This window comes from Electrophorus electricus, chromosome 1 (genome assembly GCF_013358815.1).
Source record: "Electrophorus electricus isolate fEleEle1 chromosome 1, fEleEle1.pri, whole genome shotgun sequence".
NCBI classification, from domain to species: domain Eukaryota; kingdom Metazoa; phylum Chordata; class Actinopteri; order Gymnotiformes; family Gymnotidae; genus Electrophorus; species Electrophorus electricus.
The window spans coordinates 3,384,510-3,407,782 of NC_049535.1; the positions used below are offsets into that span (position 1 = coordinate 3,384,510).

Here is a 23,273-nt window from a genome sequence, read left to right on the forward strand (position 1 = left end):
AATGTGTGATCAACAGTGCGCAGTATTGCCCCCAAAAGGCACTGTGGACAGGATTCCACTTTAAACCCAGTCTCTTCGTTCGCAGCGGATTAAAAATGAATCTGTGAATGTTTTCGTACTATTTACAAATGTTGTTCAGTGTTTTCCCTCGGCCATAACGGTACCTAGTGGAATCACACTTCAGGTGTGTCAATGGGCCCGACCCACCTAGACTAAAGAAGTTAATATGCTTGACTTCACACTTCTGTTTTCTTTTTGCTATTAGGAAACATTCAAAGCCAAACAATCCCAATACAGAAGTATAAGACTTAAGCGTTTCATGAAAAAGTAGTCCAGCAGAGGGTGCTACATTCATAATAACTGGAAAACTAAAAACAAAAAACAAAACAGTTCTTATTATAGAGGGGAAAAATAGCTATAGTAAAGCCATTTTTACTACTTCTACATCTACAGTACACCACAGTTACTTCCCGTTATATGGTCATATAGAAAATGCATTAAACGTATAATGTCGTGTTTCCAGAGCTTATAAGATCACAGACTTTTACTTTGAATGCCAACGAAAGCTCGCGACCGGAAAGACCGTCTCGTTCAGCGCAGGTTCACTGTCCTCGGAAGAACAGTAAAGAAAGGAGGAGAGGAGGCAGCTAGCTAGCAGGCTAGCAAGGAGGGAACAGGCAGGGTTTTATTACGGATTTCATACACACACACACAGCCAGCGCCGAAACCTAAGCAATCGACTAAACAAGCAGTCATCCACACGACCTCGTCAGCTCTGTTTCAGCGCCGTGGAAGTAAGTTGGCTTGGATTGTTGCTATTTGACTGGATATTGGGGTCGCTAGCTAACGCCTCATAGTTAGCTTAGCAAGCTAATGATGGAGTGAATGTTAGCGTTGGTTGGTTAGCGTTAGCTGCTGTCTGACGAGCCTGTTTCATGTCGGCCAGCTGTCGTTAAATGAGTCTAAACCGTGTTGTTCGCGATCCACTGAACCGTGCTTGTCGATATACGTAGCGCTAGCTAAGCTGTCAGGTAACGTTGCCGTTCCGTGGAGTGTCGAGTGTACTCTCTCCTAACGCTAATGCTAGCTGGCTCGTTAGCAGACAGGTATTGTCGGTTTTACGCGGCCAGTTGGGTTAGGTGGGCTATTAAAGGTGCCAAGTTTCGCCACAAATGGAATCATAGTTTTGGTGTTAACCGGCCACGTAGAAGGAGCACAAAGGTAAACCGTTCCTGCTACTGTGTGTCTGCTTCCTTGCTCGCCTGCAACAGAATGTCTAATCTGCCTCTCCAGTGTCGTGAGGGGGCTTTTGTCCTCACCGGGGGGTTATTAAAGAGCAGGGCGCACAGCAGGCTCACGTTAGCTCACTCGCTACTTTATCAACTCTTTACAACCGACACAGGCGTATAATGTGCAATATTGCCACTTTTTCAGCAGTAGGGCTTGATGTAATGGCCACATTGTCTAGCGTCTTGATTTTGGTTTTGTCAAGGGAACGAAGGTTTACCTAAGTAGTGGAAATGGAAGTTGTGACAGTTTTTTTTTGTAAAGCCTGTCTGTAAGCATCGCAAACGTCTCATTACGTTAATGCTACCCAACGAGCAATCTTACAGTATGCATTTAGTCTGACATTTCGCTGTGGTTCAACCATCTGCTCAGGTTATAACATATGATTGCCATGTGGGAAGTTGAAAGTCACAGTCTTACAGATCTGTGCGTGATATTTTACGTTTAGCCATATTGCAAACATAAGGGGCATCTGAAAACTGCATGGTTAATAGGCATATGTGAGTTGAGTGTTTGTTTGGGGTCGTGGACAAAGCACTTTACAGTTGTTTGTTGTCAAAGCAACTCCAAGACAGGCCTTATAAAGATGCCCAATTTGGGCTGTTTATTAACTTCTCTTAGTATTTTGTTCTCCTCAACAGTTAAATCCATTCGTGAAGAGTATGTGCACAATCGACTCATTTTACTTTAGTAGTTATTCGCCTGTATTTCATTTGAACAAACCTAATTGCACAAATAATCCAGTTATTTGTAATGAGTTCGAGTGGCATTTACATGTATGCATTAAAAGAAAATCTTCGCATCACATTGCATTTCTCTCATTATGTTCATCATTTGTGAAGCTTATGCAAAATCTTGAAATCTGAATAAGGTATTCTTACATGTGCACTCTGTTTCTGTGCACACATTTTGCATATTCAGCAAAATGTGTATTTACTGAAAAGTTTACATGGAGAACAGGATACTAAAACTATTTTCTTGAATTTGTTCTCGTTTACCGAATATCAGTACCCTATTATGGGTCATATTTTTTATTTTCAACCATGGAAATCACCAATCCAGGTGGATGGTGACTGAGAATCTTGTCATGGAATAAACTGCACCTTTAGTCTGACAGTAAATGAGGCATCAGATTCTCCAGACTACATAAAAATATGTAGATCAATGTAAATATGATCACATAGTGATAAGATACTTCGGGAACATGGCCAAATATGCAACTTTGTATACGTTAACATTCTAGATTGCTTTTCTCACACATTGTTAAATCTTGGGGGCTTTCAGCTACACTTCTTTGTGATGTGTGAGTGCTCTGATAGTGATCACTGGCACTGCGATATCAAGATGAATAACACCATATGGATACTTTTTTTAAATTATTTTTTTAAACACTTTTTATTTCTGTAGCACCGAATGTTGAATCATCTGCCATACGTGCTTAAATTATTTTATTATTACACAATGTGACTCCAACCTACATAGTGCAAAGAACCTTATTGGTGTCAAATTTGCAGCCTTGTGCGCTCTCGTTCCCAGTTTATTGAGCTTGGCTAGGTTCTGGCACCCTCCCCCATGGTTTCTTCCCTTACCAAGGGGTCACAGGGAAGTAGTTGCTCACTGGTGGTGTCACTGTAGGAATCCCTCCCTGATGCTTGCCTTCCTCCTGAGCTAATCTTCTCTATAAAGGTTAATGACTGCAGGTCAGACTTTTAATGGCTATGGCGTGGAGCATCAATCTCACTCCAATGAGGATCACAACATATACTTAAAGTCTAGAAATATGATGCCGATTTTGATTGTTCTATTACGTTTGTTGAAAACCCCTAGCTTTTTTTCTAATAGGTAAACTAACCCTATGACTAACCTACAGAAAACTAAAGCATGCTATACCAGTCCAAGTCTCAAACCAACACATGTAATTGGGCTTAATCGGTAGGTAAAGATACTATGACTTTATTACCCACCCCCCATCAGCCTCTGAATTTCATGTATCTTGAAGCAGTCACGTCTGATTTATTTATTTATTTTTATTATTATTATTTTTTCTGTGCTATTACTAATTTGTCGCTTTTAAGAATACTGTTTGATTACCATCTTGACGGACTCATTAGAATGAAAGTAGCTGTGTTTGCTCCACTGGCTGCTTGTGAAACTTGTTCCTGTAGAGAAATCTATTTCTGGGTCCACACTCTCCCCATCCCGCACTCGTGGGTCTTGCTGTTTTGCAGTCATGTAGTCAGGGCTTTATGCAACTAGAGCTCCACAGACCTGCCTTCCAGAGTGACTGAGGCTCTGATGCAGAGATGTGTGCAAGTGGTGGAATTTATTATCCATCAACAAGTCGCTACAGCTCTAAACTTGCAGAATAGACCTAGTCTCTGAGACAAGTTATCTTGCATGAAAGTACATAGTATTGAATACTTTTAACAGATTTTTTTCTCCTGGGTTGGTGGAAAGCAATAGGCATTAACAATGTGAACAAATTCTTACAGGGAAATATTGCAGGGACCCACTTGTAAAAGCCCTTTCCATGACAATTGGACATGAATGCACTGTTTGTTCTTGGTTGTATAAAAAAGTTAGCTAGAACACCAGCATGAAGCATGTGCCGTAGCTTTTGTTTGCTTTTATATTTACATTTACAGCGTTTGGCAGACGCCCTTGTCCAGAGCAACTTGCAGAAGTGTTTTGTAATCTCTATCAAATGCGTATCCTCATGTGAACATGCATAGGTCACTGTTAAGAATACTGTCAGGCTTAATCCCTGGCTATAGAGTGGAAAAGACAGTAAAAGATATATTTATTTCTTTGTTTGTTTTTAAAGTACATAGCTAAGTCAACCCGTGCCCATTTTTTTCAAACAGTGCGGATGTCTACAAAGGGTGTCTCTTCAACCTGGCAGCAGTGACGGGCACAGTAGCAGTGGTGTGCCAGCACACGGGCGTCCCATGAGCTTTCTGTCGGCCTGAGCAGTGCACTGTGGGCACGGCCCTGGTTTCCCTGGAACTCGGCGTCCACGGCGCTGCTATCATGGATCACCCCAGAGAGAAGGAGGCTGAGAGACCAGCAAGGAGCAGTAAAGTGGCGCAAGGGCAGAGCCGGCACTCGCGGCCCTCCAGTTCTTCCACGTCGTCCGGTGTCCTCATGGTGGGACCGAACTTCCGTGTTGGGAAGAAGATTGGCTGCGGAAACTTTGGGGAGCTAAAACTCGGTAAATATCATCTGTGAGCTTTGGTACCCATCTGGCCAGTGCTGCACTGTGTGGGGATGCGCCATAATCTTTTTTTTGGAGTTCTGTCTTACAAAGTTCACTAGAAAAGTGTAAGAGTGAAGCAGTGTTGACTAATATTAAAATCAAAATAACAATGGTCACTTAGAACAGTTGAATAGTAGCACTGAGATGATTCATTGCAAATCTTGCAGGTTTCCTACACACATCCCGTAGCGGGAGGATCTCTTGCATGCTGCAGGCTATTATTAGTGCAGGATCCTTCGTTCATTCAGCTCATTCATTCTAGTGTACTTTGAGACCGTTTGGCAGCTGTAGGCCACCGTGTTGAGGCAAACTATGATTGACTCAAGATGCCATAGAGAAGACATGGGTGTATTCCCTTTCAGAGCTAGTGTGCCACCTCTGAAGGAGCCCTTACCCTAAAGCACTGTCGTTTCTGCTGTGGGAAGATTAGTGCGGAACATTTTTTGGGAGGACAAATATCGCAGCTGAATCACAAGTACTCCAGTCTGAAAGTGTTGTGCTATAAAAGTGCTGTGAGAACAGTATCAGTGAGAACAGGTTAGTTCTCCCAGCAGAGAATGAAGGTTATCTGGACAGGATAATATATGTATGGTTGTTTTGTTGTCGGTCTGTAGTTTGGCACTTTACTTCTAATACAGTGGTTTTAATACATCCAACACATTTAATGTTTTTGATTTTAGACAGTGTGTCTGCACTGTTAGAAACTTTCCACTGATTTATTTATAGAGCAGTAAGACAAATCTGTTTAAGGCAGTTTTCCCTGGAAAACAATGGAAGCTTTCTTGGAATGTTAATTTGTTATACATTTATTACTTTTTAAATGGTTGATTGTCACTGACCTAAACATTAGAAAGGAATGGGATTTGTCCACAGATCCATTCCATCAGACACGGACATGCGCTGAGAGAACAGCTGGAGTAGTAGACCTTTTAACAAAGCTAGTTTCTTTACCAAGGCTGGAAAATGGTGGCATCCCAGCCAGTGCCTGCCTGCATGAAATGTATCACTGTTCTGCTGTGCTTTCAATGCATGTGGGAGCCTGCTCAGGGCAGTGTTATTTTCATATCAGTTTGTGTTGTTTGTTTGTTTGTTTTTGTTTTTGTTCTCTCCCCCCCTTGGCTTCGGCTCTGCTCCTTCCAGGTCTGTTTTAAAGCCGGAATGTTTTGGGGTCACGCTAAGAGGTTCAAACTTCAAAGTGGTCCTGAAGTGTGAACCTGAAGAGTGCCTGTCACTGGTTTAGTTGTGAGTCACCCTTGCTGTTAACAATTGTGCTTTCTGTTGTAATTATTTGGGACCCTTTTTTCCCCCTTTTCAGGAAAGAACCTCTATACCAACGAATATGTTGCTATCAAATTGGTATGTATATTACAGTTTCTTGTGTCAACATGTTCACTGTAGGCTTGTGTAGTTTATAGTTTCTTAATAATTAGTAAGATATTGGCTTTTGCAACACTGTAGTGAAGTACACACTGTTCCAGAGGATTGGGATGTTTCAAACAGAGGTGCTGTGCAAGCAAAGTGCTTCAAAGTGCATCTCTACATATTTTACTATAGTACAAGGTCACATTTTGCCTCAAAAATAGAAATGCTGTTAAAGTTTGTTTTACATTGACATCAGTGAAATTAAATGAAGAATGAAGCAGAATTAAATGAAAGGGAAAAAATATCTAATTCAGCAATGATGAAAGCTGCAGCTTGCTTGCCAGCAAGTTGACCTCCCTTCCAAATGATAAACACTATGTCCGTGATGTTTTTTGCCATCTAATGAGAAAAGCATGGTACTAGGGGCTTTATTTCCAAAATGGGATCTCCTGATATGCAGAAGGACTGGGAAAGGCAGACTGCACAGGATCCCTAGACTTTGGCCTCTAGTGCATCATCAAAAAAACAGTGTAGCATTTGTTGGCACACACTACTTTTTAGGACTTCAGACTAAGGGGATTAAAGTTAAACAATAGCTGTTTCAAAACCTGACATAGGTAGGCTAACCTTGACCTTGGTCTCTTGAGAATGGATCTGGACCTTGGGTGACTGCCTTGGCTCTTTATGCAGAATATGTTTAGATTGTGATTGTCTATTGTTGAGTGCACAAATAGGTTGTATCCAGTATGATTTGCTTCTAATAGTTTTCCTTTAATTTTCACTGTTCTAGGAACCTGTGAAATCCAGGGCGCCACAGCTACATTTGGAATACCGGTTTTACAAAACATTAGGGAGCACAGGTAAGGTTTTGATGATTGTAATGTCCTTATCTTTGTTTTATGGTGTGTACCTTGCAGTATTTATTGGTTCACAGATTTAGTGAAACACCTTTTGTGTTGTCCTTCTTACTTCATGGGTAAAATTTGCACAACTGGTCACTATTGCATTGAGCTCTGGCATGTCCCTTAACTGAAATAGTCCGGATATGTGTTTATACTTGCATTCTTAAATGGGTTGGTTCACTTGAAATTAAAATAAAAGGTTAGTAGTGATTAATGCTGGCACTTGTGGGACATTGGTGTGGTCTTGAATGCCAGAGACCAGTGAACACACTGAGCAAGTTGTGCTCTGCTCTGCACTAGGAACAGCAGGCCATAAATGTGTTGTGAGGATAGGAGGAGGGGTAGGCTCCAGTGCCATCAGCCCCTCCCATAGATTGCTGGTCAGCTCTAACGCAGGTGCAGACACGCATCTCGACGCTGGGATGAGACATGCGGGCGATGCGAAAGTCATCCCTGCGGGGCCAGACAAATGACGAGCGTGCCTTTTGTTTCCTCTGGGATCCGGCGTGGTAAACCCGGGAAGCTTCCCGGGCATCGTGACACGGCACATCTCTCCGGTGGCACGCCGCTAATCCTTCTGCCGCTCGGCGAGGATGGTGAGCCAGCGGGTAGCTGGCAGCATGCTGCAGCCGCTTTGAAGTGCACACGCTACTCAGCACATTCTGGATTCAGATTTCAAATTCTATTGTGCCTTACAGCTGCCGAGGATGAAACCAGCACTTTTTATGGGCCTTGAAGCATCCAGGGAAGGGAAGAGGGAAGTGACATGTTTAGTTTGTCAGCTTCCTTTTCCCCATGGGGACCAGTGTTCTGCCTGATATAGGGAGCTTGTGGTTTCAGGCTACCGTGGAGGTTTTAGTCAGCAGTACTGCCCAGGCACTGTAATGCCTGCCTTTTAAGTGGCTTTCAGTAAACTTGGTGAAGCCACAGCTCATCTGAAATAGCATGGTCTGCCGTATGCTTGCTGAGGCATATGGGCAGCGTTGTGGAGAGCCGTGTCTGAACCGGAGAGGAGTTGCTCTGCTCGCGGAGTTGCAAGGAGAGCAGCGTTCATGAATAATTCAGAGCATGTTTGTAGTAGGGTCTGTCAACCTGGCTTTTAACACGCTGCCAATATGTGCAGCATTGTGTTCTGTTGTATGAATGCTACTTGCCATTAGGCCTACACACGTGCTGCCTGTTAACCTTAAAACATTGATTCTGAACCTTCCTTATAATATAATATCTCGACGTGACTCCGGTCTATTTCAGTCTCGGGCCGCAGTGTTGCTGTGTACGTGTCTCTTGTTATTGAGTGGCTGTGCTAAGGCCAGCTTTTTACACAGTTCCTGTGTCGGAGATGAATCAGCACTGCAGGGAAGATGGCATTCTGGCCAAGAGCGTTTCCATGATGCCCTCTTGGTGCTCTTAGGGCCGCTATCAAGGACGATCTAGAAAGGAGTCCACTCAGCGGGGGATGTTTGCTGGGTCTTGATATTCAAGACCCTTTGTTGTGGCAGGGCTGAAAACTATCCCCAGGTTTACAGCTATTGCCCACTGGGGCTTTCAGTACAATTAATGCTTGAACCAAATTTCATTAAATAAACCCGTGCTTGAGTCATGTCTTCTGTCTGTTTAAATTGCAGACTGCTTTTTTTTTTGTTGATGAGTTCAGTGGGTCTCTGTCAGTTCAATGCCCCAAACTGCATGTGAATCATACATTGCCCCTTCTGGTATCATTTTCACCCTTTCGCAAGCCTGCGACAGCCCTACTTGGTCATCTGTGCTGGCTGCGTTTAGTGCCACCCTCGTCATTTATGCGGGGCTCTGCCGACACGTTATCTAATAACCTCAGGACACGTCAAAGACTCAGCACAGAGGGGGGAAAGGTCGTAGAGGGGGGAACACCACCCAAAAACTCAGAACGCGCTAGTAAAGCCAGGCAGGAGGCCACTAACCGCTGACTCCCTAGCTCGTCCTTGGTAGGTCATGGGAAGAAGGTTAGGGAGCCAAATAAGAGCAAAGGTTTTTTTTTTTTGTTTTTTTTCTTTACTTTTTTAAAACTTTTTTTTACCGAATGCAAGAATTATATCTTTGGACATTTCTGCAACAATGCAGGTGATGTGCTCAGATGCTGACTAAAACATTTGCAAATGTGCTTGCAGTTCGCATTCCCACCAGCTTTACTGTGACACTTAATGGTAAGCCAGGCACCACAGAACACCTACATGTCCACAAACAGCTGAGCTAGTGTGCTCCTCACATTTCATGGTTAATGCGCTCTTGCTGATATGATCTAGGAGGCACGTCACAGAGCCCATCATCTCTTTGTAGATAGAAGCACACGCCAGACATCCAGGTCTAGTTGAATTTCCATGTCTGAATAGAGTTAGGTGATATGACAAGAATGTCATGACACAAAACATATCACAGTATTTAATTTTTCCAAGCTTTGCTGACAGGTTGCAACAGGAAAAACATAACTTGAAGCCTAGTTGAGCCATATTGTTTTGGCTGAAGTAGGAAAACAAATCAAACAATTGGTTAAAAAAATATGAATCGCATGATGAGCTAGCAACCCCTCCAGCTAACTTCTTAAATATTTATTTAAGACACTTGCAGATAGTCTGTGTTCTAGAAGTATTGGCGTTAATATGATACACCTCTAAAAAGGTATCACATTATGATGCAGTTTGACAATAACATATTGGCCTTCCCTAGTCTGATGACATTATAGGACACAGTTCTGCCTCATTAGCAGCTTCTAAAGGCCGGTGTGAGCACATTACACATGTATATTCTTTTCTTGCATAACACCTCTGATGGTCATGAAGACAGGAATAAAACCTAGTTTTAAAAAACTTGGCTTTCTGTGTGAAATGGCGAACAAAAGTAATTTGGTTGTAGTGTCTTTGTTAATGACAGCAGCAGCACGCTGCTATGAGGCCTGTGGCCTCCTAGGGACATGTGACCCTTGACATCCTCATGACCAGGAGGACCACTCCGACCCATCCCAAGGCTTGAGCTCTGGTGCGAGATCCAGCTTGAAGGAAGCCTTCCTCCTCCCTATCCCTCTACCTGCCACTGATCCGGCGGGAAAGCAGAGCGAGGCCCTAGCCTGACCATCCCTGTCTGCAAGACGGTGGGGAGTTGCTTGTTTTTCACTATGTATAGGTATGAAGTGGCCTCGGACGAGTTAGCCACAGGAGGGACGAATGGATATGAAAGCCAGGCCAGGCCAGCTGGCGCGGTGAGGCTTGACCCGGGCTGGAGCCCACTAGTCTGCTTTCTACTCAGCACTTTTAGATCTGAGTGCCTCTTCTGGGCCATTTGTGTGTTTATGGTTGTTGAATTGTCCATGTTGCGCACAGCCTAACATCTTCACTAGATGTTTGGTTGCCACAGTACAGTAGTACCATGAAATCAAACGTAAAGCTATGTTTACACAGTAGTGAAACCTATTTACATAGCATGAGTTGCAGGTGAAATGGATGCTTCATTCAAACTGTTGGTCCCAGTCACCCTCTCCTTTAAGACCCGAGCATCCTTTCCATGTCTTCTTAACGTGCTCTTAGATGGGAAAAGGTTTCAAATAACTAAAGTTTTCACCATGGTTCAAACACTCCAAATCTCCCATAATTCTCTTAAAACAGTCACCTGGGGGATTGGCTGCCTAACTGCGATAACGGCTCTACTGAAGACTACCCCTACTGACATGCCCAGACACAATTCCTGCATGAGCGCAGCACATGGCTTTATTTTTAGCTGCATTATTCATCTCTCCCTGTCACTGGAACGTTACTCCACTCTCCTCTCAGATGATCACTATCTGTTTAGGAGACAAGGCATAAGGATGCATGCTCCGGCGATGCTGGAGGTGGGGAAAAAATGGCCTTTTACCAGTCTTGTGGGAGAGTAAAGGAAAAGGGAGAATGTCTGGCCTGAATAACAATGGACTCTGCTTTTAACAGTCTGCAAGGGGCCAACTGAAAACATTCCATAAAGGTAAACTGGAATGTGCTGTGCCCTGATGTAAGCTCAGAGGGTGGCCAACGATGAGAGGATGTTATTGATGATTAGTCATCTTCCCCTGGACCCACTCAGCGCGGGAAGGCGATGGAGTGATTAGTTCATCTTTTCCTCCCTCTCATGTGCACCCGCCCTCCCTCCCTCCCTCATGTTTCTCGCATTCTGCCCGTCGCATTCGCGGGAGCCGAGATTAGCATGTTGGCAAGGTTGCGGGAGGTGGAGTGTTTGTACTCAAAATAAACACCGCGCTTAAGGTGGCAAGCTGAATGTCATGTGTTGGAATCTCCCCTCTCTGTGCTGTATGAAACCGTAGCAAGAGAGGAGGACTGACAAATGAAATGGAAACAGAGCGAAAGAGGGCCGGCGTCTATCACAGTGTGCTGGGGCGTCAAGCAGAGCGGCGCCCCCCGACGGCCCTGGGCCGACGCAGAAATGTCCATAGGGCTAATGAGCCAGCGAGGGTGATGTTGTGCACCCCGTCCCATCCCGAGACACCTCTCCTCCCCTTTTGGCCTCAGGGCTCGTCGCACCGGCCCGAGAAAGCAGGCAGCTGCTCCACGGCACAGGCCTCACCGTTGAGTGTGTGGCGGAGTGGGCGTGTAGCGCAGTGTAGGGACGGGCCGTGGGTAGGCGGCAGCTCTGCTCTCAGCCGGAGTGCTCAGCTTGGTGAATGTCCTAATACAGCTCCCGGCACATATGCAAGCCGTGTCCGTCCTCCGTCTGCCTGTCTCTAATCTCTTTGCAGGGCTTTTGCCCAGATGCGTTATGCAGTTATTCAAGTGACACCTGTCTTGTACCATTCCAAAATATGGACCAATTTCAAACAAAAAGTGAGCTTTTGTTGCTTCTGGGGTGGTGGGGAATGAACTTAATGTCCTAGAAAGGGGGGTTAACTTAACAATGTCCTACAAAGTCTCGGTGTGCTTCAAGGAAAGAGCTTTATTTCTGTTCCTCGCTGACTTTGGCCCGTCCTCTGGGACTGTGGCCATGTTTATTTATGAGGCTGGATCCGCGTGGCATCAGCAGTCCAGTAAGTGGCCAGTCAAGGTCCATTTTATCAAGCATCTCTGGGTGGCGCTGCTCCTACCTCTTCACGTAGCTGTTCGTTTGCTAGGAGGTGAGTTGTACTAACCACGGTTCAGCACTCGCACTTGAGGAAGTTTACATGTAAGCCAGTGAGATTTTATTTATTTATTTTTTTAATCCCCCCCCCCGGGAGAGTTCCATCGTCCCCCAGGTGGTCACGTGACATCCAGGCTTGTCAAGTGTGCCTGTTCGAGCCAACTGCTCGGAGCACAGGGTCGCAGCCCCACGAAAATCCCCCGCTTGCGTCGTGCCTTCTCCTCCAGCAGGAGAGCCCATCCCGCAGGGCCTGGACAGTCGGCTTTTGTTCCTGGTTAATGTGTAGCTGGTATTGTGCTGAAGTCTGCTACTCCTCTTGGCTGGTGGCCCTGGCATCGGGACCTTTAGCGAGTGCGCGTTAGCTCAGCTACTGATTCACTGGTGCTGCTTTCTACACCAACTGAGGCTCTCTGCACAGGTGTGCGGATGTCTGTGCGTGCGCTGGTTTGAGCTGCGTGCTGTGTCTTGTAGTGTACCTAAACCAGAGGCTGCGGGTTCATGTGTCTCAGTTTGGAGTGGTCGGGGGTTGGGTGGGCCTGATGGGCGTTACTCTGCCCGGAGCCTTGGGGCCTTGTTCCTAATCACCCCTTATTTTAACATTTTTATTGCAATTAGGCGCTTATCCAAATACACATAATTATAGGTCTTAGACTGCAAAGTCAATTTTTTCCAACATGTGTACACGTTGTACGGGTCCCTTAAATGGTTCCATACTGTTTCTCCACAAAGGGCGCACTCTTCCAAGCCTGTGCCTTCAGCAACTGCCTGCCCCTAACCATCCCCTTCCTGTACTGGGGTCTCCTTGTACCAATGCTGCCAGTGAAGGTGTTAATCACTGTGCCCAATGCGTGTTGTGTGCAGCTCGAACATGGATGAGTCATCGCCAGGCCAGCATGTGTTCCATTCTCAGGGGTGTTACAAACAACAAAAAAACCCACCAATCCCGTGCTGCGTGGGTTTGCTCCGCCTACCTCAGCCTCACTGCCTCTGCCGGTGCGAAGGTGATTTATGTGAGCTGGAAGCTCCCACAATGCCTTGCCGACAGGCTGTTTCACATGCTACAGGGATGTATGGAACACCGCTCACGTGGCAGATCTATTGAGGCTTGCTTTCCCATCCATTCAGAAAGGAAGTGGGATTATTACTACACACAGAGCAACAGGCGCTGTATCAGATCCTGCCCCATGTGTGCTTTCTCACTCTTCTGTCATCCTGTGGCAGGATGAATCGCTCCTTGGGCAGCTTGGGCAGCAAATCTTAATCCTATCAAATCAGCTTTGCATTTTGCAGACTGAGAAACATGCTGGTAAATAAACCATTCATAGCTGTTGATGTTGTCACATCTGCTTTCCATCTGGGATGAGTGCGCCCAAGTTGAAGACTTGTCAGTCCAAACTGAATTCACTGTCTCAAAGCTCGCACTGTTCATTTTGCCAGTGATTAACACTGATTAACGGTGTTCATGGCAAGATTTATTTTATGATGTTCTTTATGCATCAAAATGTTCAGTCTTTATTAGCTGTGGTGGTGTTTTGCAGCGGTATAAATCCACACTTGTTGGCTAATAGTTCACTTCTTTTCTGTGCATATAATGGCATTATATTTATTTGCATAGGAGAGAAATAATTGTCTAATTTCTGCTGTATGGTACTGGAAGAACTTGGATGATACATTTTTTTCCAAAAGAAACTTTACATTAAAGAAACCTGTTTTTTGTTTTTTTACTCAAATTATTTATATATAATATTTATATATTTTTGTGACAAAGAAGCACTTTAGAATATATATGCTACTTTTAGTATACGATTTCAAAGTAACCTTTGATGCTGTACAGTTTTCTTTAACATTCCAAAAAAAATAAATTCCTAATCCATTTAGTTCCTAATTGCTTGTGTCATTCAGACGGACCTGCAGGCCTCTGTGTGTAATTAACGCAGCCCTGTCTTGTTCCGCTACACGGCTGCAGCGGAGGGACTTCCACAGGTGTACTATTTCGGGCCGTGTGGGAAATTCAATGCCATGGTCCTGGAGCTGCTGGGCCCCAGCCTGGAGGACCTGTTTGACCTGTGCGACCGCACCTTCTCCCTCAAGACGGTCTTAATGATAGCCATACAGCTGGTGAGTGGACTCTCTTCAGCATGCTCTCTCCGTGGAAGACTAGAAGACACAGTAATCTGCGTGTTTTAAGTCATAGCTTTGTGGCGGTGCCTCTAAACACTGTTATTACTGTGCTTTCCGAAAAAAAAGACCAACCCAAATACAGCCGGAATTGGCACATGTAATCTGCCGTGCAGTTGTTGTCTAACAAAATAGCATACCATAGCAGCTTGCAGTGTTGGTCAGGTGGCTTCCCAACGTTACATTGTTTTTGATTACATAGAGGAGGCTGTAATTATTCACTCAGCCTGCCAACTTGGCTGTTGTGCCTTGCATTACCTGGCCTGGTTTCAGGGATGTGACTGTCTCAGAACAATCAGAGGGGAAATTATATAGCCTTGGGCACCTGTAGCTTGGCTGGCCATATGTAAAAAAACAACAAACAATAATGATAACGATGATAATGATTTTTTTTTTAAAATATTTTATGGATTTATTCACCCCCACCCCAGCCAAAAAAAAAGAAAAAAAAAAAGATTGTTTTTAAAAATACAAAAAACTCAAGCCACCATTTGGATGCCTGTTTTGTTAGTAGTTTTCACTCCACTAATATGGAGTGCCGCATGTATGTGCACTGGCCCATTCTCAAGGGTTGACGGTGTACTGTTTGCTTGTTACCATAAATGACGTCCTGCCAAACAGCGTCCTGGAAGCAGCAGCACACCCCTGATGCCCTCTCCTGTTCCCACATGCAGTCCACAGTAGCTTCCCATGTTTGAATTCAGTCCAAGTTTACTTGTATAGCACCATTTTACAAGACACACATTGTCACAAAACAGCTTTACAAAAGTGTATGTATATTTTAATGTGGTGACTGCTCCACGATCGTATGTTGATCACACCCTACGCCACTTTTCCACAGATCTCCCGCATGGAGTACGTGCATTCCAAGAACCTCATCTACAGGGATGTGAAGCCAGAGAACTTCCTCATTGGTCGGCAAGGGAACAAGAAGGAGCACATCATTCACATCATCGACTTTGGCTTGGCCAAAGAATACATTGACCCTGAAACCAAAAAACACATTCCTTACCGGGAGCACAAGAGTCTCACTGGCACGGCCAGATACATGTCCATCAACACACACCTGGGGAAAGGTAAGATCACTGTCGCCACCGTCTCTGTGTTTCCTGCTTGGTTTTGGTCAACGTCTGTCAGTAAGGAAAATCGTTTGGCTCCTTATGAGGTCTAGTGGGAAAAGGCTTTATTTATTCAGGCTGTTCTCATGGATGAGCTGTACAAGGTCTGTTCTTGCCCATTTGTTGCAGAGCAAAGTCGGCGGGACGACCTGGAAGCATTAGGGCACATGTTCATGTATTTCCTGCGAGGCAGTCTCCCCTGGCAGGGACTAAAGGTATGGCGGCCGAGCCAAATCCTGAATCACAGAATCCAAACGCTCGTTCCTCCGAGCATGCCTAAGCTGCTGTTTCCCTTTGCAGGCGGACACGTTAAAAGAACGGTATCAGAAAATTGGGGATACCAAAAGGAACACTCCTATCGAAGTTCTCTGTGAGAACTTTCCAGGTAGATTATTTGGAGGGGGGTGGTCTACGTACATGAGGCACCATGTTTATTCATGGACCTTTACTGTCGTTATGTTTACTTCTGTCGTATGTGATGATGCTCAAGCCTGCTGTGTAGTAGTTGTTCTTTGTATTAATGTGGCCCTTTAACCTGCTACTTCAGAGGAGCTGGCTACTTACCTACGCTACGTGCGGCGGTTGGATTTCTTTGAAAAGCCAGACTACGAGTACTTGAGGAATTTGTTCACTGAGCTGTTCGAGCGCAAAGGATACACTTTCGACTACACCTACGACTGGGTCGGCAGGCAAATTGTGAGTCACCTTTTTTTTTTTTTTTTTAATCCTTGATGGGCCACATCCTAGCGGTCACGTTTATTGACACCAGATAAACGAGTCATGTTTTGGGGATTCAAACTCTTCTCTTTGTTTCCTTGCATTGCACGCTAAGCCCACGCCTGTCGGGTCGGTACACGTGGACTCCGGCGCGTCGGCTGTGACCCGCGAGAGCCACACGCACAGGGACAGGCCCTCCCAGCACCAGCCCCTGCGGAACCAGGTAAGAGCCCCCTGGCCCCCCATGCTGTGTAGGGATGAGGTCAGTCTCTACTGCTTTGATTCGCCTTCTACCCTGATGCTTTACCCTCAACCAAAAAGTAATCAGATCAGCCAGGCACGGCAGAATCTTCTGTTGGCTCCGCGTTGACCGGAGGTAATTTACAGCAGTGTTTCCAGAATCTGTTCCTGGAGGTCCCTGTACTTCATCTTTGAGCCTTAGCTCTCCTCCAGAAAAAGCTCACTCGACTCCAAGCCCAACGCGAGTTGAAAGTGACCACGTTGGAGCGTGGAAATCGCTCAGCTGTGCGGCGTTGGGAGGGCCGCTCCAGGAACGAGGCTGAGAAACCCTGACGGAGAGGGTAGAATCGGCGCGTGGGCCTCTAGCGCTGCCCTCCGCTCAACGCTCTACTCGGCAGCATGCAGATTCGAGTGGCAGCGTGCCATGCTAACGCAGCACATAGGATGGTCATATTTTTCCTATTTTTTTACTTTTTCAAGTACAAAGCACCTTTACACATGCATTTGCGAGAGACCATATTTCAGTTTTAGTTCCCAAAAGGGACACTGTTCCAAGTGTTGGATTTTTGGCAGGCTTTGGGGTGGGGGACAGGGCAGATAGACTTTGAGGTATTTAGATCCCCTCAAAGGCCGCCACAGTTACTATGGGAGAGTCGGTGATGTGTCCCTGACTGGAAATGCTCTTCACGGCTTGACTGCAATAGATTGTGCAAATGACTCCAGCTGAGGACCGTTCTGTCGCACTCATGAGTCATAACCAAAGGGATCATCTTTATAGACTGTGTCTGAACTCCTACCCTGGCCCATGAATGCCACACCTTTGTGCACACGCTCCTTATCACTGGATTCTAAATGTGTTAATTTATCAGACTTTTCATCGAAATGTCACACAAGCCTGAAGCTCATATTCAATTGTAACAAAAATATCCAGTCAATTAACCTGTCCATATCTGTCAGTAGTATGCACCCTTACTGAATGTCTCAATCAAGTGGGGGAGATCCTGTTTTATTGTGTATGTGTGTAGGAGGCTTTGGTCTGTAGGTTTTCCTGGACAGATGCTCTGTCACTAATGCTGATTCCTGGCTTTGCTTTGGCTCTTTTGTTTTTTTGTTTTTGGTTCCCGCGCCACTCTGCATGCCACCTGGCCTCATGCCACCCGCTCACACACACTCACCTCTCCTCCCCACCATCCTGCACCCTTCCCCGCCCGGGCAGACGGCCGCTTCCGACCGCAGAGGAGCATGGGAGGTGCAGCCCAACCGCCAGGCAAACTCCTACCTGACCTCCCACCTGGCATCGGACAGGCACGGGGGCTCAGTGCAGGTACTTCTCCACCGCTCACCCCTCCCCCACCCTCTCCACCCCAATCCCAACCCCCACCCCACTCCCCTGTGTACGCTCACGGATTGACCGTCGTCACTGACATGCTTCTTATATCAGGAAAACCTTCCTCCTCCCTCAAAGCCGGAGGTGCCAGAGGTGCCATAGAGGTCACGCACCCTCGTAATGAGACTCTTCCTCCATATGGGACACAGGAAGGGGGGCATGACAACTGGAGGTCCATGTAGCTAGACGAAGCATTTCTAGGAGCCTGCCTCTCGGGGGGCACAAAGTAGCCGTCTTAACTCCAGGAAGTGGACAGCGGAGCCGACTTGCAGAGCCCGAGAGACACAGGAACAGAAGAACGTACCAATCAGCCAATGAACACAGTCCGGGCTGTGGTCATGTCTGCTGCTCGTGTAGTTTGTTTAAATAGGAGAGCAGGTTCTGCCTCTACAGGCCATAGTACTGCGTGCCATTAACAACATGCGAGTTGGTTGGTACTGTGAAGGTTTAGACATTTTGACTCTTGTGCCACAGGTGGTAAGTTCGACGAATGGGGAGCTGAACGCAGAAGACCCGCTGGCAGGCCACTCCAACGCGCCCATCACAGTGCAGGCCGAGGTGGAGGTGGTGGACGAGGCTAAGTACGTGTGCTCACACTTGCCTTCGGATTGTGACACTGCATTACTGGTTTTGACAGTGCTCCTACCGAGTGCGGGTTTCTATCTATTTATTTATTTATTCTTGATCCTCTTGGGCTCCAGGGTGCCTGAGGTGTGTGTTGTAGCTGTTCTTGCATGGTCAGTTTTGGAGCCTGACACGGTATATCTCAGTAGACCAGCTGGTCAGTAGGCATGGGTGGGGAATTGTAGCTTCCATGTATGCCAAGTGTGTGCAGTGTTGTTGTTGTTGTTGTTGTTGTTGTTGGTTTTTTTGTTTGTTTGTTTTGGGTTTTTGTTTTTTTTTAACAGCAGAAAATGAGTGGGTAGCAGGGTGCCTCTTAATGTGGGCTTATGGGAAATGAAGTTCAAATTCAGATATGCATGCACCTAGATGATGCATTTATTCTGCAAAAATGCATCAGTGTCATCCAACACACCCTTGAATCGGTCTCTGTTTAGCTGTGTGCGCGCGTGCTCATTTCCTGTGATTAAGGATACTTGATCTGTTTTATCAGTGCTTTGATATCTTGAATAGCTACCTATCTTTTGATTACTGATGCGCAGACTTGAAAGTAAGCAACGTTACAGGCTGGGTCCAATTAAAAGGCTGAAATAAACACGCCAGGGTTTCCATGGTAATCACACAGCATCGAATCTCATTAGGAATATTTTCTGTAACCCATCCTCTCTGATCCCTTCTTTCTTTCTTTCTTTCTTTCTTTCTTTCTCATCCATTGACTGGATCTTCATTTTCTGTCTATCGCACCTTCTGTCCCCCAGCTGTATCTCGCCTTCCTTGATTTATATATTTATTTTCTTTACACTAGTTATGTTCTTTAGACATGAAGCTACAAACTAAACTCCCTCCCTCTGACAGTCAAAATTAACGAGTTCCCCGCATTTGAGTCATCATATGTACTTTGTTCCCTCTCTTTCAGTGGAACACTGATCATAACCGATACACTTGGATAGATATCCGAACTCTACCCTGAGTGCGTCTCTCCCTCTCTCCCTCTGTCCACTGTGTGTCTCTTCCTGTTCCTCTTATGTGGCTGGCATGAGGTTTGTCTCATCGTCTCACCGCTGTGTAATAATCTCTCTGTCTTTTCTCTCTTCACACCCTTCCGTAGCTGCGTGAAAATGCTCAACCTGTGGTGAGTCCCTCTCTCCAGACCGCATCAAAAAAAAAAAAAAAAAAAAACCCGCAAGGGGAGCGGACCAGCCTAGACTGTGAGCATGTAGGCCTAGCTTACAGGAAGGCGCAGGGCCTGCGGCAGTCGCAGGGCGTTCCCAGTGAAGCCCCCTCCTTACTGCATGCTGCTAGTCTCCGCGTGAGACAGGGAGCGCTCTCCCCCCTGCGTCACATGCTGAGGTGGCAAGGGCCAATACGAATGAAATTTGAGGTTTTTCGGCCGACGTCACGTTTTCGAGAAACTTTTGAGCGCTGACCCGCTTCTGCGTTTTCCAAAGTGCTAATGCTGCAGTGTGGATGTGGAGGACTCCAGATTTTGAGAGGAAAACTGCATTTCTGTCTCCCTAAATACCATAGAGCTTCTAGTCAGTGCCTATTAATGGCTGACCTCGAAACTGACTGGCTTTGTAGAGACACGGAAACTTCATCTCAGAACCGGCAGTAGTGAAGTGTATCACTTTTCTCTGTGTCAGTCTGGAGCTGTTCTCTTTCCTCTGCATGCACCCCCAGTCGCTCCCATGGCTTTGTCCTGTCGTGCTGTTCATGTCTGAACTCCAACTTTTAATTACACAAAGTGGAAGCGTGTGTGCGTGTGTGTGTGAGTGAATTTTTTACATGTGTATTTAGTTGTGGATATTTTAATTGCTTATTTTCCATACTTGACATGCACAGACACAGACAAACTTTAACACGTTAGTGAGCGCTCTCACACAGCCGGCTGTATGTTAGCGTAATATGGCATTTTCTCCATCTAACAAAGTACTTCTTTTAATCTACCGGTCAGAAGAGTTGTGAGTTATGGTAATTCTTATGGATTAAAGCTGGCTACTGTACATACTGATGGCTCAGGCAACCAGCAAGAGATGCTTAATTGACCTCTTCCTTATTGCTTAGTTCTGATTGGTGGGAGGCTGCCTGGTGGGCTGGTATGGTAACGAGTCTGTGTCCGCAGGTGCTGTTGCTTCTTCAAGAGGAAGAGGAAGAAGAACACCCCTCGGCACAAATGATGACGCGGCCCCCTCCAGCCAGCCCTTTCCTTTTGGTTGTTTTAAGAGCGCTCAATAAAGAAATGTTATTCCAAACGAAGACAAGAGAACGCCCTCGGAAGTGAATGGCCTCAAGGGAACTCTGCCTACAGGAGAGAAGAGACGTGCACGTGTGCACGTATCTTCCCTCTCTGGAATGTAATGTGGATGGCAGGCCTCACAGACAGGTTCCCTGTGTTGGGATATATGCCCATCATTTTGGATCTCGAAGCACTGGAACAACATTGCACTCCTTCATTCTTCATGCTTCTTCTTGTTGTCTCTTCTTTTTTGTGTGTGCGTGCATGCGTGTTCCCCCTCTATAGCACCCACCCCCGCCCCCGTGCCGGGTGGCGGCGGCTCTGTGAACATGGCCACAGACACAGCAGCTCTGGAATGGTCTGGAGGGAGCATCTCATTCAGAGGAGCTTCATCCACGTTGGAGTTCACATACTAAACCTTCTCTGCTCTCCCAAACCCTGACCCCCCCCACCTTTAACCCAGGCTCATGTGCTGCCTGCTCTCCCACCATGCGATGCCGGGTGTTGTTAGCAACCGGCCTTTCCTTCATCCCGCCCCTTTGTTTCGCATCTGATCGTTTTTACCACAATTTCTGCTCCTCCTGATTGTGTGGTCGAAGCCTTAGAATATTGCTAACAGAGTTCCTTTTGTCTATTTATTGGATTGCGTCCACACAAACATCTTAAACGGGCGGTGGGAGGTAGCTAACTGTCTTAACAATGCTAACACGCCTTCCTGTGTGGCCACTGTAAATGTGTTAAGTAAGCAGCCATGTGTGAAGTGATAATAGCGGCTGCACTGGTATCTTTGTCTTCATGGCCTTTGACCCTTGTGGCGATGTGCGGCCTCGCTGCATTCTAGGGGGGAGCGCGCGAGACGGCTTGAGCCCCCATCCTGGTGTCACATGCCCGAGACTCTAGTGAATGGTATTTAAGCTGCTTGTTCTAAAGCACTCCACCCACTACGCCATACCAGCCAATCATGCTGCTTTCTCCTCTCGTGACATCGTAGCGCTTTTTCACATGAAACTGGTCTTTTCTATTAGCTGGGATTCTGAGCTGAACTTGCCAGTCAGACACACCAACTCTGCTGTGCTCTGTGGTTCTCTTTATATCAGAAACACACTCCTCAGACTCATCTGGTTTGTATGACCCATCACCTGGCTTGAATGTGTTAAAAAAAAATTAATTAAAAAATTGATTACTATTGTTATTATAATGCCATATCATTGGAAATTATTGTAACTGTTTAATGTGCCAGGGCGGCTCTTTTGCAATCAGTCACAGATTGTGGTTTTGTTTTTATTTTTTGGGTTTTTGTTTTTTTGTTTGTTTTTTTTGTCTCTGAAGTATGTGCTTGTTAAATGTATGAACAGAGAATCATATAGGTGTGACGGTTGATGGGGAGTATGCTCTGAAAATAATTCGTAACATGTAGAAATGGCTGTTGAGGAGGTCTTCGCTTGGCTCGTAGCAGTCTAAGTGAGTGCTTCCAATTTGTGTGCCCCACTCTGAACTCTGCTCTGAATCTTTGAGAGGGGAACTTTGGAGCATGTGCAGACTGCTGGTAACTCGAGCACCGTTGTCAAGACAGACGCTCAAACTGCCACTGCGAAACGTCTCGGCCCGATGCCTTAACTGACACTACACCACAGGGCCCTGGCGGGTTGCACCCAGGACTCTGCAGCAAGACACTACGGAACTCCTTGCTTGCCTTTTTTGCTAACACGGTAGATGGGCGACCCCCCCCCCCCCCCCCCCCTTTACAGCAACACAACGAGGGGAGAGGAATTTGAATCCTAAAACATAGTCAAAATTAAGCTGATTTTTTTTTTTTTTTTTTTTTTTTTAAATGTTTTTGGGGGGGTCTCTCACACCTAATCAAAAAAAAAAAAAAAAAAAAAAGCAGGTCCAGCTCTATATTTGCTGACTACTATAAACTGATGGCTTTTTTCATATCATGTCCTTTTTCTAGTTGTAAAAGCGCTTGAGAGGCTCTGAAGCAGGACAGCCCTTGGTCTCTGAGTTTTAGGATGAGGCAGTCCCTGGAGCTCAAAAGTTCCATCAGAATTGGGATTAGATTTGGGCGGCCAGCACTAGAAATCTTTATCACTGCAGAGTTTAGCGTCCTCACCCTACCACCTGTATTAACACACCTGATTTAACTCATTAAGGTCATGATAATTGTCTTATGACGGTGCAAAAACGGTGTGTGGCCCTCCGGAAGGTAGTTCCCCCCCCCCCCCCCCCCCCCCCCCCTGGAATTTTTAATCCATTTGGTGATGTGGCTTTTGGTGATATTTTTTGTTGTTGTTTTTTGTTTTTCTCTCTCCCTTCTGCAAGGCTCACCCATCCACAACATAATCACATCTTTGTGATTCTTTTAATGTAAAATAGTTGTGTGTTGAACGTGTAAGAAATGTATAACTTTTTTTTTTTTTTTTCTCCGTGTTCACCTGGCCATACAGATGTTGGGAATGGGGAGAGAGAGGGATCATGGGAGTTTGACTGCACTACATTTTCATTAACCCACTGTTTACCTTGATTGTTTCTTGCCTGTACTGTTATAAAATCTTTGTATTTTCATCACCCTACAGCCATCTCTTAGGTTAGATCACATGATGAATGGCAGAGAAGGGTGTGTGGAGAACTCCATGCTGTTGATATTGGTGAGTGCACTGTATTTATTTTGGTTTAGTGCAGCAGTGAATAACCTGCTGGAAAAACCGAGGGCCAGGATTACAAGGGAATTGTGACTTAGGAATTATCCAAATAGACAATGATCAGATGGACTTGATGGATCAAATTCAGACTTTGACAGACATTTTTGGCACTGAAGGACTAGTGGTGGTGATATATA

At 45.7% G+C, this 23,273-nt stretch overlaps 1 protein-coding gene across 3 annotated transcripts; it reads left to right on the plus strand.

The window, feature by feature from the left end:
- The first annotated feature begins 629 nt into the window (after positions 1 to 629).
- csnk1g1 (casein kinase 1, gamma 1) lies at positions 630 to 22,156 on the plus strand. Of its 3 annotated transcripts, none has more exons than XM_027012169.2 (13): positions 630 to 794; positions 4,152 to 4,498; positions 5,859 to 5,899; positions 6,696 to 6,765; positions 13,904 to 14,055; positions 14,957 to 15,191; positions 15,363 to 15,448; positions 15,534 to 15,618; positions 15,781 to 15,929; positions 16,066 to 16,173; positions 17,407 to 17,514; positions 18,052 to 18,158; positions 20,321 to 22,156. In XM_027012169.2, the coding sequence occupies exons 2-13, from the start codon at positions 4,318 to 4,320 to the stop codon at positions 20,373 to 20,375; spliced, it is 1,377 nt and encodes a 458-aa protein (XP_026867970.2). In that variant the 5' UTR covers positions 630 to 794; positions 4,152 to 4,317; the 3' UTR covers positions 20,376 to 22,156. The 3 variants fall into 3 exon arrangements, with proteins under 3 accessions (XP_026867970.2, XP_026867978.2, XP_026867985.2); XM_027012177.2 differs by lacking the exon at positions 20,321 to 22,156 and adding an exon at positions 19,115 to 19,300; XM_027012184.2 differs by lacking the exon at positions 17,407 to 17,514.
- Positions 22,157 to 23,273: the final 1,117 nt, after the last annotated feature.